Source organism: Spodoptera frugiperda, chromosome 1 (assembly GCF_023101765.2).
Source record: "Spodoptera frugiperda isolate SF20-4 chromosome 1, AGI-APGP_CSIRO_Sfru_2.0, whole genome shotgun sequence".
Classification (NCBI taxonomy): Eukaryota; Metazoa; Arthropoda; class Insecta; order Lepidoptera; family Noctuidae; genus Spodoptera; species Spodoptera frugiperda.
Window position 1 is genome coordinate 13,401,813 of NC_064212.1, and position 17,918 is coordinate 13,419,730.

The following is a 17,918-nucleotide window of genomic DNA, read 5'->3' on the forward strand; positions in this document are numbered from 1 at the left end:
AATTTTCTTTAACTCTGTTGCGATTACAAGCAGCGTACTGTAACTCACCAACGGGTTTTGACTTCGATTCCTAGGTCAGACAACGTTTTGTTTAGGTTTTCCGCCCAAGGCAGGAGAAGTCATTGGACGATTTTCCCCCATTAAAAAAAGTCGGAAAGCTACGATTTCATATACTACCTATTTCAGTAACTAAGGAACTGACTTAAAAAAAGGTCAACAAACAAGAACAACACTTGCAATAACTCACACTAAAAGCGACAACGAAAACCGTTTCATTCGAAAACAAACTTTCTAAATGATTCATACAAACGGCAATAGTTCACGAAAATACCGCCATTTTGTATGTTTATTAACGCAGTTAAGGATCCATTAACTGTTCCTATACAAAAAAAAAACCGTATTTATTTATTTTACATTATTTAATACAACAGCCAAAGTTTAGAAACCATTACGTAATCTCTTTTTTATTCGTAAACTTAATTCTGTATTCTCTATTAGCCAGCACAGTGTTCGAAATCGAGTAATGATTTGGAAAAAATAATACAATTTTCCAATCGATTGGTTGGTCAAATGGGTTTCCTATGTCGTGAGGGATCCGTGAATATTATTGTGTTTATTGACGAAGGGGGATGAACAGATAGTTGTTTTGCCTAGTTCAATGGCGGTTGTTGAAATTAAGTGGTATTATTTCGCGATAAATTAGTGGTAATGCTTTTTTTAAGTGATATAATTGTTTCTGTCTCATTAAACAAATTATTTGATGTAATTTTTAAACTGTACTTTCTTCTTAACGTTGTACTTTGTCAATATACGAGTCATTTAATTAAATATATGAGTTAAGCATTGAAACTTATGAATTATGTCTTACATAAGCTTACTTTAGTAAACTAAACCTAAATATTTTAAGAGCAGTAAGTTGTTCACTTACTTATTCTGCAAGATTTACCAAAACCTTTACTAGAATTACCTAATTTGTTTAATAAATGTATCTTTATTCTGTAACATTTATAACAACGTCATTAAGCCTAAAATTGTAAATCACGAAAAATCTTAAACTCACGTCAAAATAAACTCACATAAACACAATAAATGTAATTATTTCAATAAACTCACCCTTATTTCAAAAAACTTGGAAAACCATGACAAAACAAATCAAAGTGCTATCCAATCGCGTGGTGTGAAATAAATAATTTAAAACGAAGCTAATTGAAGGCGTATGGAACGAAACTCGATAGAATTAGTGTTTATTTTGTCCATGTTTGAACATCTGGCGCAGTGGGCGCACTGTGTTTAAATTACATTGTCCGTATGTAATGGTGTTGTGGAGCGTTTTTTGTTTATTGTCATGTTAGTGAAATGGATTGATAAAATACTTTGGTTTTTAGTTTAATTGCAAAGGGTTGAGGTAAGTCAGTTTACTTGTTGAGTAATCACATTTTACCAGGTGGTGATATTAATTCTACAATATTGTAATAGGAAATCGATAACTAAATAGTTAAAACTTAATAGGTACACCACTAGTAGAAGACCCAAGCTTTCGATAACCATATATGTATAAAATATTTTCAAGAAAATCTTTGTTATACGAAAAACCGTATAACAAACTTAGAATACTTTTTAATTCGGTAAAACACTCTAATCATTTGTCATTTCTAAACCATTTGTCACAGACAGATTTGTCTTACAAATTATTTATTTTATCTAATAAATAAGAGCTAATTCAAAAAGAAAATCTCCGTCGCCTAATACCTACATGACTAAAGCACAATATTAAGTCAACTTGTATCCTTGATCTTCCATATTTAATGTGTCACGGCTCATGAACCATATTTATATGAGAGACAGGACCACCCTTTTAGAGCTCCTATAAATAACAGCATAGTTATCCCCACGGAATGGCACAAACAAGTAAACAAAAAATCATACCAGAAGGTTCCGGATGCTGGATATAAGTAACTGCTAGGGTTGGGAAAATACGGGATTGTTAGTGTCGTATAAATATAATACTAATGTCTAATAAGAGAGACTAATAAACTAGAGAACTAATAATAAAAACAAACATAATACTAATATAGTGTCGTAAAACAATAATGGAATAAATCACTAATAAATTATTATATAGTATTTTACTCATAGACCACATTTATTATTCCATCATAAGTCATCAAAAGTGAACCATGATCATGATTGCATGAAGTCGAATTTTAAGAAACTTAAGATTCATCTTAAGTAACAAGACTAAAATAATTATCACGGATATTTAAATGGTAACTAGTATACATAATTGATCACATTATTACTAACCGATAACATGTAGAATTGATTGCAAAGAAAAGAACATAAAGCCGTACTTCCATCAACAAGACAAACATTACTAAAAAAATACCATATAAATCAATACTACATTACATAATTTCTTTTAGCTATTTCTACTAATATATATATTTCTACCTAGCTTGCACCTCATACAAGATTGCCAAAGTATGATTCCCACTCAGTATGAAGGGACTATTTGATATGAGAAAAAGCGCAAATACCCAAAAATCCCGATTCCCATTCAGTATTTGATATGAGAAAAAGCGCAAATACCCAAAAATCCCGCAGCGTATCCGCCCAACACTAGTTCCGAGTCATTTGACACACCGTTAATACGTTTCCGTACACAATTCATTTTGTGCACAACGAGCATCGTTTGTGCGCACTGTGCGCGCATTAGACCGCTTATTATTAGGGGACATAACATAATGCTTAAGAACATTATTTCCCGACGTATTTAGATAGAAGCAGTGTGCGATTTATTAATGCTTTATGACTTTATGTTAATGAATTGGTGTTTGCAAGTTTTAATGGTTCTTGTTGACATATTGATATTTAGTAGTTTTGTGTTGATGTAGGAAATCATATCTTAGATGATGTCTTCGATGTACTTAATGGTACATACACTTCAATTCTTATTATGTATTGTGTTTACAATTTTGCTATACATAATATAGTAAAAGAAACAACTCTATGTTGTTATCACTCCGGAGCTGCGGACTACCTAGCGGGTTTACCGGGGCTACGGCTCGAAAAGCAGGAGTAAGGACGGGGTGGTTTTTAGTCAGTAAGAGTCTGACACTTCTTCTCGCCTCGCCCAAGGCGGGAGAAGACATTGGATGATTTTTCCCCCCTCAAAAAAAATTTTGTTATCACTCCCATCCATTATGAAAGTTAGTGAGTCTACTGCCATATACAGGGCGCAATTCCAGACTCCATACTGAATAAAGGAAAAGCTTCAATAATATTGAGTACTTTACAACAGTTTCGCTTTTTAAAAGTTGTCTGCTCGTCTCACTACTCAGTAGTCACAATGGTGACCAACGACCAAAGTTGCAGATATTAAACACAATATTCACTGGTGTTCCATTATCTCTGCCTACCCCCATCGGGGACAGACATGAGGATTATGTTTGTTTTTATGTTTTCACTACAGAAACTTTTAAATATTTCATATTATGAATACTGAAAATACATTTCCACTCACACATTACATTGAAAAACACAACCTACATAAACCTATCCTGAAAAATACTGTAGGCGCATATCCTGAAAAGGTTCCTGAATAACAACGTACCTACGTTTTTCAGGAACATTTCACGCCTTTTGCAAAGCTTTAGGCTGGGAACTTGTCGCGTCAAGTTTAAACGAATGAAAATATCCTGTAACGGGCAAAGTTGGACGTTTTCGTGTACCTATCGCGTGTGTATGTATATGTACTTACCTATTTGTGATATGGTTTGCTGGATGTGGCTTGGAATAATTAAGGTAGTATTATTGTATTTTTCTACTTGAACTTTTCTGTATTTGCTTGCTCCGTGCACCTACCACTGGTTTTTCACTACATCACCTAAAGGTTTGGTTGGTAGAAAATGCCTACGGCATTAAGCCCACCTATGTACACTTTCATTTCCATAAAGAGTTTAATAAATAAATAAATATTTCGGTACTTGCCCTTAGTATTACCTCTGATGGGCTAGCACGAATAAACCAACCAATCAGAGCGCCGAACGCGTTCTTGTTTCGATTACTTTAAACGTAAAGAATTTTTTTCTTGTGTAGTGCAAAGTAAGTTTGCTGAGCAATAGGGAAAGTATTATTCAATTTTTCTATAACTACATGATATAAAAATTTTTAGTAGTGTTAATGAAAGTACCTTCAATAGACTTTTGCTAATATTTGTGCACAGTAGCTGTGATGTCCCGCCGTAGCATGTTAATGCTACGGTATTTCGTTATATGAAATGTGTTGGTGTGTGCACTACCGCTCTGCATGCTGATACCAAATGTGCAATATACGTAATATGACATTAGTCAACGGAGACGATGGTATTGTAAAATATACAAATATCTCAAAACAACACAGTACCTTACGCCTATACCCATTCTAAAATATTAAGACCATTTCTCTTTGAATTAATTACTAAATACCACAGGAAAACAAATGCGTTTTCAGTCCCAATTCAAGACTTATTCAAAAATACGTTATGTAACAGTCACAATAAACAGTATTCAAGGAGAAAAATAAACATATCCTGTGTCAGTCAAATCGTTTCTTGCAAATCTCTTTACATCGGAGACCGTCCCACATTCAGCATACAACTTTTGGCCCATTTGTGACTCATATGAATATACACAGATATCAGCTGGACAAACTTATTTTGCCCCAGCCTTAACAACACTTTCATCTTTATTACTGCGGAACACGGTTCAAAATGGCATGGAGGTATGTTTCTTAACCGGAAAACGACAGTTTGTTTTCACCATACATGGAAAAAGCTGGATTCTCATGCTACGATTCATCCATCATTCATTCTTCATGTGCGGTGTGAAAGACGTCTGTGACGATTGTGACGTACGCTTCACTGTGACAACGGAAAATGCTGGCTACGACGCCTTTAATACCATTGTGTTAAATGCGTTTTTTGATTATCAATGCAACGTTCCAAGTTTGTTGTGCTATGAACAGTTTTGTGTTGTGCCCCAGTTATGAAACGTCGTTTCTTGCTAAACTTTCCAAGCGATTTTCAACTGTAAGTTGTTTCAATAGAGGTTTAAATTGAGAAGTAGAAGATTATCTTTAAACCCTTTACATGACAAAACTAAATTGTAACGAAGCTTTGATAATACGCAGCAGTTATTCGTCAGAATTGCATCTCGCGATCTTTACCACGCTGAAGTAAGCTCTTGTACTTTCATTTAAGGTTTAGTTTGGTTCGTAAATCCTGGGTTAGTGCTTAAGCCCAGTGAGATAGGTGTTAGACAGTTGTCTAGTATTGTTCTTGGCTCTTGCAGAGATGTTTTGGATGAATGCGTCGCATGATATTGAATGACGCGAGACATGAATGTTTGTTAAGAGATGCGTATCAAAAGGATATGTGTTGTGATGCTGGGAACAGTTTTTCACGTCAAAAGCTGATGCTGTTTCTGTCAAATGCTCAACAAAGTAATGATGTCGTGTCGTAACTGTTGCCTCATTGTTGCCGAAAGGTTAAGTAACAATTTAACAAGTATTGCGTAACAAAAGAGTTGTTTGTCCAACTATTAAGTCACCATGGCAAAACAAAAAGTGTAAAAAGTTTGATAGAAAGGGTTTTATTGTTTTTTTTCTTTTTTGAAGTTGTTTTTCTTTTGTAAGATGTCGTTTGTGTTCTTGTTAAGTTTACACAGATGAATTAATTAAGAGATACATACACACAAGTGTTAGGTAAATACTTACTTGTCAGTTTTCTCCAGACAGACAAACAGATAAGATAAACGTGCAAAATTATTTTAAACTAAATCATAATATAATACATACTAAAAATCTTGTTATAGTTTTGGTTGTTTGTAGTAACAATATGCTGAAAATTGCCCAAATAATAAACAAAGCTTTGACGTGTTAATTGTATGATTTTTTATATATATATTTTTTTTAATTTACGTTACTCTCATTATACGTATTTAACAATAAAACCAAAAATCAAAAAATCTTTAATAAATAGAGAAAGTAAACAGGTTCGTTTACCAGAATATTCTACAAAAGTGAAAGACCCTATTGGAATATTCCGGCACAGTTAAATGTCAGGTTGTTTGTTAAACTAGGGTTAAATTGTTGGAACAAAATGTCAATTTGCCTGTGTACCGATGAGGTTTCTTTAATTACTATTTTAGTTAGAACTGTAGTCTTTCCAAATGGTTAGATTGATGTAGAGTTGTTAATACCACTTTTATTGCCATATTGAGATGGTTAAAGGCCGGCAATGCACCTGTGACCCCTCTGGTGTTGCGGGTGTCCATGGGTGGCGCTGATCGCTTACCATCAGGTGACTCGTCTGCTCGTTTACCACCAATTCCTTAAAAAAAATGTTTTGACGACTGGATCTAGTGTATTAATCTAATGTACTTACCCATATAGTCACACTTATATAGCTTTGTATAGATTTCCTAGATTCTTAGATAAAATCTATGCATTATACAGAATGTTTGGTGGATGGACTTCACAATTTTTCAGAGGTTATTAGCTACATTTTACCTGCGCGAAACACCCTGTATGGAACTTAAAGTGTAGGTAGGTAAAACTTTATTTCTATGACGCATTACATAGTTACTTTTACTTTTTTTAATAATAATTTCCAATCGCACAAATAGCTCTATACAAATCATCGACAATCAAGTTTTCAATTAATGGAAAGCTTATTATAGAAAAATCGTTTCGGCCCCCAAGGGGAGGGGTGCACAATAATAAATTTAATTAAACACCCCTTTATGTAACCCTGTGATCTTTCTTCGCTGGTGATCATTGAAAATACAAGATGGCGGATAAGTCGAAATTCGATAATTTGTGATTGGCTCCATTGTTCGTATTTGTAACGTAAATTTACTTAATATTATGTACCATTTTGATGTTGTGTATAACGTTCACGTTTTCTTACCAACCGTATTTTATATTATAATAGGTTTCCTTTAGTTTATGCAAATGGAAATTCTTAGTTTTTGTACTGATTGGGTGGGTTTAATTAATAACAGAAGACTGGGGTATTGATTTGTTTCGTTTTTCTAACATCTGGAAGTCTGGAACTTGGAAGTGCCGAAGAATGTTTTTCCTCTCTAAAAATCACGTCAACGATCAATTTGTTTGACCTTTTTCTTACTGTCTAGAAACCACTCCGTTCCTTCTCCAGTTTTGAGCCGGTTTCCCAGTGACCTGTTACGTTGTCCAACTCCGGATTGGCCCTACAGGGCCATCTGTGGTGGTCTGGCTTAAAAGTGCATACCTAAGAATTGTAGTAATAGCTGGACTTAATTAATAATGAAATGTGAAATTCACCATGTACATTAAGTGAGGCCACACAATGATCGATACCTTGCGTTTGTACTCATCTTCCCTATCACACAAAAAAGAACACGAATATTCTATAAATACACTCTTACGTACCCCTTCGCTGAGAAAAACAGGGACTAATGTTGTTATGATTCAAGAAAATTCTGAAAAAAATACTGTCGCCGCAGTACGTACGAATCAATTATCCCGCTCAAACATTTCGTGGACCATCAATCTGTGAAGTGTCGCGTCATTGCTCGCACATTATCTCTGACACAACTTCTGACAGCCCCGGTATCTATGGGCTGATGGGTGTGGGACGCCATGATGGGAAACGGAGATTCGGGAAAGAAAATATTGTGAAACAGATGTTATGGTATAAGTTTGTCGCGACACCTGACAAGTGACAGATGACAGAAGTCGCACATAGACTATCGACGAGTAAATCAATGGATGACGTCATAAATATCCTGAATCAAACATGTGAAGTTTAGTTTACGTGGATAGAAAATTCCAACGAACAACAGTTTGGCAGAAAGCCCGCCAGGCATGATCACCCCGTTTGGTCGGAGGATCTTCCTTTTATTAGGGAATTTTACTCTCTGTCCCCTAAAAGTTTTTAAACTGACATGGTTACTAGTAATATCATTAGAACTTAAAACGGGATATTTACCATGTTTATTAGTGTTTGTGAGTTTCCGATATTTCGGCACTGTTGCAAGCGCCATGATCACGGATGAACTGGAGTGTATGCGAGTGAATTTTTATGAGCAGACTCTTTCTAGTTCTGATTTTGTTGATGTTATGGTTATTATGTTATCAGTTTACTTACGTAACTGTTTGTGAGGAACTCTACTAGTAGTAGACTGTCGCGGAATGCAGCTCATGAATATGAGCCTCTAGCATGGCTTGAAACTAGTCGAGTTCCTCGTTAAACAGTTACGTGAGTATGCCGACAAGATACTAATTAATTTAGTATGTCTTACGAAAGTTACAATAAGCATTTTAGATTATAAGCGATAGCACTTTTTGGAAATGAGTTCTTTTCTATATTATGTATTTTGTATAATACAGTGAAAAACCTAAATTAGTTAGACCACTTATTTCTAAACTGTACCTTCAACAGCAACTGGGAAACGTTCCGACTGAAATTGTCTACAATCAAAATTGATGATAAGTTAGGCTTCCTTACTCAAACTGTCTCTAACGAAGAAGGTAAATAAATGAAAAAAAAAAGAAATGATTAAATGAAGTAACACTACACGTAAAGAAAACCAATAAAAATATTTTTAAAAGAATTTATTGCTAGCACATAGAAAATTATTTTGTTTCATATGATGACTTTTCAAATTGCGAATTGAAATGGTACTTACAACAAACGTACAACTCATTCGATTTTGAAAAACAGTGATTGTTACAATTTCTATAAAATTAACGTAAAGAAAAGCACCAACAGGACATTTTGTTTGCACATAAGCTATGTACAATTTTAATTGAACACTGCAACAAAGTACAACGTGTAAAATATAATTATTGTGTAATTTGGCTGCCATTAAAGTTCATCAAACATAATATACATATGTATACGTATTTATCTACACATTTTATATAAAATTATTATATCTGCTGAGTAAATTACGATGCACTATGTGTATATGATAGATTGTATATCTAAATTGTATGAACATAACTTGTACTTAAAAAATTATAGTCAAACATAAATCTGTCTATGTCTAGTGTGGTCGAAATGAACCTGTTTCTGTTATTAGATACGAATACTTATACAGGGCGTTTGGTGCATGGACCGACACAAGTTTTTCAGGGATTTAAGAGGTCGTTAGCTGCCTTTTACCTATAAACCAAACGATCGACTCTAATAACCTCCCAATACACTAAAAAAATGAGTCCATTCAGCACCAAACACTCTGTACTTAACCATTAACAACTCTTGAAGGTATGTGCAATAATTTAACATGTGTAAAATTTCTAGAGAAACATTAAAACTATTGCATTTCACATTGTACTTTATAGAACAAGAAACCAACAGACAGCAGTGCACTATGTAACTACACAATCACATAGAAAAACAACAAAGTTACACTTGTTAGCCGAACTAGCTACGTCTTAAACAATAAATTATGGCCTCAAAAACAACTTACAACGAGAAGCGACTATTGCACACCAAAAGGGTAGTGATAAGAGATTCTAGTGACGTCACTGGGCACGTAATGAAGGTCTTGGTAGGCTTTCACCATCATCTGCTGGTTCACCACTGCGAAAGGCCTGGGAGATATACTCTCTATCGAAGGTAAGGGCCTCAGGTCCAAACTTGGCAACGTCTCTTCCTTAGGCCTCATTGATGTCGGAACAAACGTCGGCTGCGGCAACGAAGGCACGGAGTAGCTGATCATGTTGTTGTAAACAAACTGGTCAGGGTACGACAGCGTCTGATAGCTCGCCTCTTGCCGCGGTTCCACTTCCACAAACGTCTCCCTGGTCGTGTACAGCGCTGGATTAGAAAACGCCGCTGTATCTAACCTGTTCTTCCTCCGTGGCCTGTATTTGTAGTCCGGATAATCCTGCATGTGTTTTATCCTTAACCTCTTCGCTTCGTCTATAAATGGGCGCTTCTCCGTCTCGTCCAAACTCTTCCATTCCAGCCCCAGTCGCTTCGATATCTCCGAGTTGTGCAGTTTCGGGTTCATCATAGATATCTTCTTCCTCTGCAGCCTCGACCACACCATGAACGCGTTCATTGGTCTCTTTATGTGGTAGGGATTCGAATGTCTCGACAGTTTCGGTAGGTGTCTCGTTGATTGCTGCTCCAATTGATATGCCATTGATGTTACGTCATTGGTCGTCTTTGGGCGATGTTCTCAACACTTTGGATATTTTTAACGCTTTGTCTTCTATGAAATAAAGTCTTCCAGCTGATTTTTCTTCAGTGGCATGATTGAAAATCCAATTATTTCACTTCAAATCACTAAACAATATGTTGTAAATTACTTGACTTTGCTCAACATTGAAACTGACGATCATATTAACGAGAAACTGTCTCAAATAGCAAATAAAGCTGAGAACATTGTGATACTCATCTCTGACACGTCCGAACATGCACTGATGGCCGGTATCAAAGCGAGCTAAGCCTGAATCGTGTCATTAGACCAACAATGGTCCGATCACAATTGGAATGGACAATTTTCCATGTATTATTTGGAGCTGAATAAAGAGCGGTGACAATGCATTGATTGCTCGCAAATTGTCAAATGATACTCGTCGTATGTTTTGTGTAAGCCGCGCCCGCGCACCGCTATCTATTAACTGTACGGTGCACAGAAAACGTTTGCTGGCCCGAAACATTTTGTACGGAAATATTTTTGATGGACATGACGTGAAATTGAAAATGTGGTAATTGACTAATTGCTGTCAATTCTATAGAATTGTTAACGGTCCCTTTTTAATATTTCGATTTTCATTTTGACTCTCACGTAGATACAGATGATCATATAGCATACAGCAGCAATTAGAGATACTTCTAAAATTAATTATTACACTATTAACTACTCGTGGTTGTGAGCCCCAGTTGTGGCTAGAAACTAATCGAGCAACCTCCTAACAGTGTACTTAATACCGCCACTTGACAACGTGTGTCATCAACATAACAGTACATGAAAAAAATATGTTTATTAATAAAATATCTCTATATATTTTAGGTTATACCTATGTCATCTAGTTGTTACCTACCTACAATCAAACGGTACTTTACACGTGCGTCTAGCAGTGTTTAACATTCACGCGACATTGACTGCCTCTATCAAAGAGGGATGAGCACAAAGAAATATTGAGGATACATTATTTGTCTGGACTCTATTGTTGGGACCCAAAGACACAATATTGGTGTTAGGATAGGACTAAGTTTCCTGATTGTAGCGATAGATGGCGGTGGTGCTCGTAAGTAACAAGAAAATTGGTCAGTAATTTGCTATAGTTAATTATTGAATTAAGTACCGTAAGTGGAATGTTAATCGTCGCTTTCTCTACGTCGTTATGCCGTTGCTTTTTCACAATTACCTTACTATAAAATAAGTGAAGTAAGATGAAAAATGTGTACCATAAAAATATCCCGTTTAGGGGTTTAGCTGAGTAAGCAAAATAAATAGATAAGCGAATCCCATCAATATTATGCTGCAAACTACAACCTTACGACATCTCTCTTTAAAATAAATAAACCACACAAACTCAGGGTTGCATTACACCGGGAGATTTCACCCTTATACGCCATACAACCCTTATACCCACCCATCCCAGAAATAATACCACAAGACTTCACTAGATGTCGCTACTTCACATTCTCATCCACACCTTAGATTTTGCAACTGGCAGCCAATAGAGAGCCTCAAATACTTTGTGTGATTGTACATTGTTGTAAATCAGAATGAATTCAAGGAGCGGCTAATCCTTGCATCATAATGGTGAATTGGCAGCCATTGATCAATACAAATCGTTTATCGTGAACAGATTACAAAAGATCTGTTGAATTACGTACTGGCTTAGTTCCAATGTGAATGAAATGATGGTACCTAATGGATACTGACTATTATCCTAACTTAGGTAGATTTTTGTGATTACTATGATCATTATTGTATGTATTTTGTTTTTAAATTGATCTATGTATATACGACGTCACACAAAAGCTTATAAAGTTATCCAAATAGCTTACAAAGAACGTCTAGCATTACAGCTTATGCACTTACCATGTCCTGTCTCTGTACCACCCTAAGATAGAATAGGAAAGAATGCCCTAAGCATTGAGTCTTCTCTATTATGTGCCAAATTATTAAATAAATAAACCTTATTATGCTTTCATCACTTTAGTTACTTAAGTAGGACACCATTATAAAAATTCAAAAATATTTTTTTTTCTTTAACTTGTCAAGTTTTATGCGCGCCATCTATTAATACCTTATTGTACTTCATCCTGTGATGGATGCGGCATGGTGGTCATAGTATACTATACGTTGAGCATATCTATTGCACCAACAGATGGCAGTGATATAAAAATTGTCGCCAAACATAATGTAGAGATGGCGCTAGTAGTATCTTATTTTACTTCGAAAGTTCAGTCTAACAAAATGATTGTAGTACAAAAATAATTTTGATTACTACAAAAGTTGTTACACTGGAAGCTTGACAAAAAATTGGAAGAGAGTACAAATAAAAAAGGCAAAAAGCCAACGTCACGTGGTGTTCCCAGGCGGTCACCCATCCAAGTACTGACCACGCCCGATGTTGCTTAACTTCGGTGATCGGACGAGAACCGGTGTTTTCAACATGGTATGGACGTTGACGACAGTGTAAGTAAATTTTAGGTACACAAGAAAGTAGGTATAGATTTTTTGGTAACTACGAAACTTGGACTGAAGTAACAAATAACATTCGATATAGTAAAAGCTAATAATGTAAATCTACGTTAAGTTTATAAGTTTAACTTTTATTCAACCCATTACATAATTTAAATAAATAAAACAGACTAAGTACCTAATAATTTTTCAAACCATTTTTTAAATTTTGCCTAAAATTGTATTTGTGAAAACACATTGCATTTTTAATTTCATTTCACATTTTTTATAGCGGTACATAGATTTATGTAGGTACCTATAAAAATACTAAAATAATTCATTGTTATAATGGATAATTGATTACACATTACTGTACAATATTATTTCAAGTACAAAAACAAATATTAACAGCCCTTTACAACAAAACATCAAAACAAAAACATCAACACTTTAAAACCTCCCTATCTTCGTCTCACAAATATAAACAAATACATAGCCAAGTTGAGAATCACCAGATAAATCCCCGACCAACAGGAGGCAACTTTGTAAATCACCGACCGACATAAAGGGGAGTATTTAACGCCATATTTATGATAATAAGACCGCTGGTGCCATAATGGAAAATACAAAAAGCGCCCGCCCCGACCGTCGTAAGGCGGGCGGCGAGAGGAACTTTATACGATACGACTACTTGAGTATACGACACGACTTAGATTAACTTGAATAGTCATCTACCAAGCTCTACGTGTCGAGTCGGTGCTGCTGCTGCTGCCGACGAGAATCTCAAAGAGCAAAAGTATAATAGCCTTTTTTTTGACCGTTTGGGGAAATCATCCAATGACTTCTCTCGCCTTGGGCGAGCCGAGAGGAGTGTCAGACACTTACTGTTTAAAAACCACCCCGTTCCTACTTCTGCTTTTCGAAGCCAGTGCCCCGGTAAACCCGCTAGCTAGTCCGTAACTCCGGATCAGGAATATCAATACTTACGTGCATTTTTTATCATAATGTCGATAATGTGGAAGAGAAAAACTACTTATTTTGAATTTGTTAGTCTGCTTCCCATTTGAGATTTTTAACAAACGTAAACATAGTTTTGACGTCACGAGTTCCTATACTGCTGTCATATCTCAACAAGGCTTCAAACGAGCTAACAGCTCATCGATTAATAAGCCATCAGCGCCGCCCAGGGACACCTGCAACAGCAGAGGACTTATAAGTGAATTTCAGACATTTAATTGCTAGATTGTAGATTTGGTGATGGGGTATCCCCCTTCGGGTCTCTGTTAACCTGACTCGAACGGCGAACAGAATGCAATCGATATTTTACGACGGATTTCTGTGAAGCCGTAGTATTGCGGTCAAGACGGCGAATTCCTACCAAAGCATGGCTCTCCCAAGTGAGCTATAAGAAATGTATGACGAATTTCTTCTATTTACGAGTTTATTAAGCTTAAAGAAGTGATAGTTAATCCAGTGGTAACGTACTCACAATAATTTTCGCAAGCAAAACGACACGATAAATCGTGACACCTCATCATAAAATCGTACAGTATAAAGGTAACTTTTAGTCTTAACTTATTGTTATTGCAAGTTTTAAGCCTTGGTTTTATGTGCAGATCGGCGAGCCTGCATCTATTTATTACATTATATAGATTTATTGGAGCGGAGCCAAGAAATTACTCCACTTGAGGTGAACTTAAGGCTCTAATGATGAAATACGGACACTTTGTGGACGATACTAGATAAAACTGGAATGGAACTCGTGTACTGTTTTGTATTATTTGTTGCAATACTTATAAAAGGTGACTTTTACTCCTTATTGATATTTTCTTCGACAATTTGTTTATGTAGACTGTCTTGTTTATCTAAAATTAAGATTCAGATCTTTTAATTGACTGCACGATTCGTGCTGTGGCTGAGCAACTGGCTGCCGTGCAATGTGTAGCGGGTTCAATTCCGGCACGGAGCAACTCTTCGTGTCAATCCACAAATTGTTGTTTCAGGTCTGTGAAGTTGTACGTTTGTGAACGCACCAGTGACACGGGAGAAATTATTAGTAAAGGGTCCGTCGTTTAAAAAAAATAGTAAGTTTTAATTTTATAAAACTTTATGGCGCGTACAACAAGGTAATTAGGTACTTAATGTTCTTATAATGCATGAAAACGACGAACACCACTAATTGATTGATTAATTATGACGACATAGATCTGTACAAAAACTATCTTAAAAAAGAATATTTACAGACAATTCCTATCACATTACCATAAGACAATCCAACAAAACTTTTCCTTACCAATACACATAATAAGAAATCTAAAGCGTTACATAAAGGCGGATCGAGGCGAGCAGTCAAAGCACGGACAGACAAACAAACAAATATAAATAATGCTAGCGAATATAAAGGAGTGAAATGTTATTCCTCTACCCTATATAATAGAATATGGAGTTACTTACACGGGGTGAATGTCGCGGGATGTGTCTTGAGATAGGAATAAATGTTTTTTTATTGTTTTAAGATTAAATGAATGTCATTGGTAACTGTTTTGTTGGTTGAGTATAAGTGCAACTGTTGTTTTTTTTAGGGTATGATGTTAAGCAATCGCCGCCGCCCATGGTCACACGAAACTCCAGAGGCTTTATAAGTGCGTTGCCGGCCTTTTGAGGATTAGGAATTTAAGGGTTGTTAGGGAATTGGGGATTGAAAAGGGGGTAATTGGGTCTCCGGTAACCTCACTCACACAATGAAACACAACGCAAGCGTTGTTTCACGTCGGTTTTCTTTGAGGCCGTGGTATCACCGGACTCGAGAAAAATATAAAACAAAACTTTAATTAAGTTTGTTTGTTATTTAGTAAACCATTTATATTGCAATCTCCAACTAGCTTGCCAAGCGTGGAGATTACGACAAATATAAAATTAAGTTTGACTTTGAGCAACATTAATGCATGATTGTATCAAAACAATATTTTTAAACAAGGTTTATCAATATTTTCAACCCCTTACTCCCTCCTGTATAAAATATCCGCCGGCTCGTAATCTCATGTGCGCTACACAAGAGAAGGCCCTTTTATGTCGGCATTGATGTGATATTTTTATTTCCTAGCCGCTCTGTACTGAGCCGAGATTGAGTTCACACAATACAAACTTTAACAATACATTTCGTAACGTTATACTTATATTGTATTTTATATTCTGAATACGTATTTTACAAAAATAATATGGATCTTTGTATTTTTTCAAAATGATTAAGATATTATAATGAATGACTGCCCCGTTGATCGAGTGGTCCAATACTGGCGCAAAAAGGGGTTTCGGTTTCGACTCCCTAGTCGGGCAAAGTATTACCGTGCTCCGAACTACTACTGAGAAATTTTACAAAAACCGTAAAAATTCCAGCAATACTTTGCCTAACCCGGGAATCGAACCCGACATCCCTCAGCCAGCAGACGCACTTGCAACTACTCGATCAACGAGCCAGAGAAAACGGCATTTTAAACAAAATCAGTTAAAAGTTAAAACCTTTAAATAAAATCGGTGCGCTCGCTGCTACAAAGTGCTACGAAAGCGCTACGTAGCTTCGTAGCCACTTCTGTCTTTGTTTTCTTAACGTTAAATAACTAACTGCCGTACTCAGAGACATTTAACGATAAATTATTATGTTATCGGCTTACTCACGTACTGTTTTGACGAGGAACTCGACTAGTTTCAAGCCATGCTAGAGGCTCATATTCATGAGCAGCATTCCGCGACACACGACGCGGCGATCAGTAGCAGCGCGACAATCGCCGCGTCGCCGATAACATAATAATTAATTTAGTATGTCTCACGAAAGTTACAATAAAATAACATTTAACGATTACTTAAATTATTCCTTAGTATCGATTTTGTATAGAAAACAATAGCTAAGGACAGGTTTCATTAACCATGACTCTGAGTAGGGCGGTATTAGTGTAATTTCAACTGAATTCTTTATATTTGACTGCTGATTTGTAAATAATACTATTTAATTACTTAAATCCATTCAGTATAGAAACGATTAATGATCAAATTAATAAATACCAGACTGCTACATGATTCTATATTTTTCTCCCAGGTCAGGTTAAGTATTATTGGGTTTTATCATTTGTTAAAACATTGTATATTTTATAAATATCTCTGTCAAACATCTGTAAATAAAAGACGTTACATTGTAATTTCATTCTTCATTAACCTAATATTAGTTCTAGCTACACAATTCAACACAACAATAAAATGAAGAAGCAAGTCTTAAACAAAGCAATTAAGGCATCCCACAGTCAGTCAATAACACAATCTGTAGTCAATCGCATCCCACGACACGTAGCTAGCCCGCAGCCACAATAACAGCGGCCCACAAGCCCACAAGCCCACGGCTGGACATACACCATTCATATATTGTTTACGTGGCATTCTGCCCTTTCTTTAGTGTTTGTTTCAAGTGAATAAGGGTAAGAAAAGTGATATTGTGAATGTGATAATGATTGAGGAAGTAAGTTTTGTTCTGGTCTGTGATGTTTTATGGATACGTACAAATCATAAATTATACAGATTCTACATTTATGTAAAGTAAAACGTTCCACCTGATACTTTGCAGAATATGTACCTAAGGTGCAATTCAATTTGACGTTTCAAAAGTGCCTTATTTAGGATTAATTGCAATAAATGCTTTAACTTTGACTTTGACTTTGTGCAGCTAGGAATCTCCTCCATTTTTAGCCAGATTTATTTCGTACGAGATCTCGCGAGACGCGACGAGATTACTTTCCCTCAATTTCCTCTTTCTCTTTCCCTCTTTCTAATAAGAAGAGGGGACTAGTTTATATGGTGCTTCACATATACACGTTTAGTCGGTGTTATGGAAACTTTTAAATAGCGGACTATGTTAAAAGATGAAAATTTACATTTAAAATGATTGACTGGGGAGATACATAGGCTTTCTTTCAATCGACAAAATTATGTGAGCGATGCCAGAGGTTAAAGTAATGTAGTAACAAATTAATACACTATCTCCATAGTAATGAATACCAACAAAAAACCTTTTGACATCTAACCAAAAAAAATAGTCAATCGTCGAGTAAATGTAACGGTCTATGAAAATAGTGTTGCGTGGGTGTCGCGTAACAAAATTGTCGAGTAGTGGTGCGCGGGCCGCTGCACCAAACGTATTTATCGATGGCCGGCCAACATCATGTCATGATACCGCGAGATTGTCCACGATCAAAT

At 35.9% G+C, this 17,918-nt stretch overlaps 1 protein-coding gene and 1 non-coding gene across 2 annotated transcripts; both read right to left on the minus strand.

The window, feature by feature from the left end:
- Positions 1-8,622: 8,622 nt before the first annotated feature.
- LOC118273658 (transcription factor sox-2) lies at positions 8,623-10,491 on the minus strand. The gene has a single exon (XM_035590743.2). It carries the CDS (start codon positions 10,176-10,178, stop codon positions 9,510-9,512), a length of 669 nt encoding a protein of 222 aa, XP_035446636.2. The 5' UTR covers positions 10,179-10,491; the 3' UTR covers positions 8,623-9,509.
- A 2,076-nt stretch (positions 10,492-12,567) lies between these two features.
- LOC118273758 (5S ribosomal RNA) lies at positions 12,568-12,686 on the minus strand. The gene has a single exon (XR_004783430.1). It is a non-coding gene; the product is annotated as a 5S ribosomal RNA (ribosomal RNA).
- Positions 12,687-17,918: the final 5,232 nt, after the last annotated feature.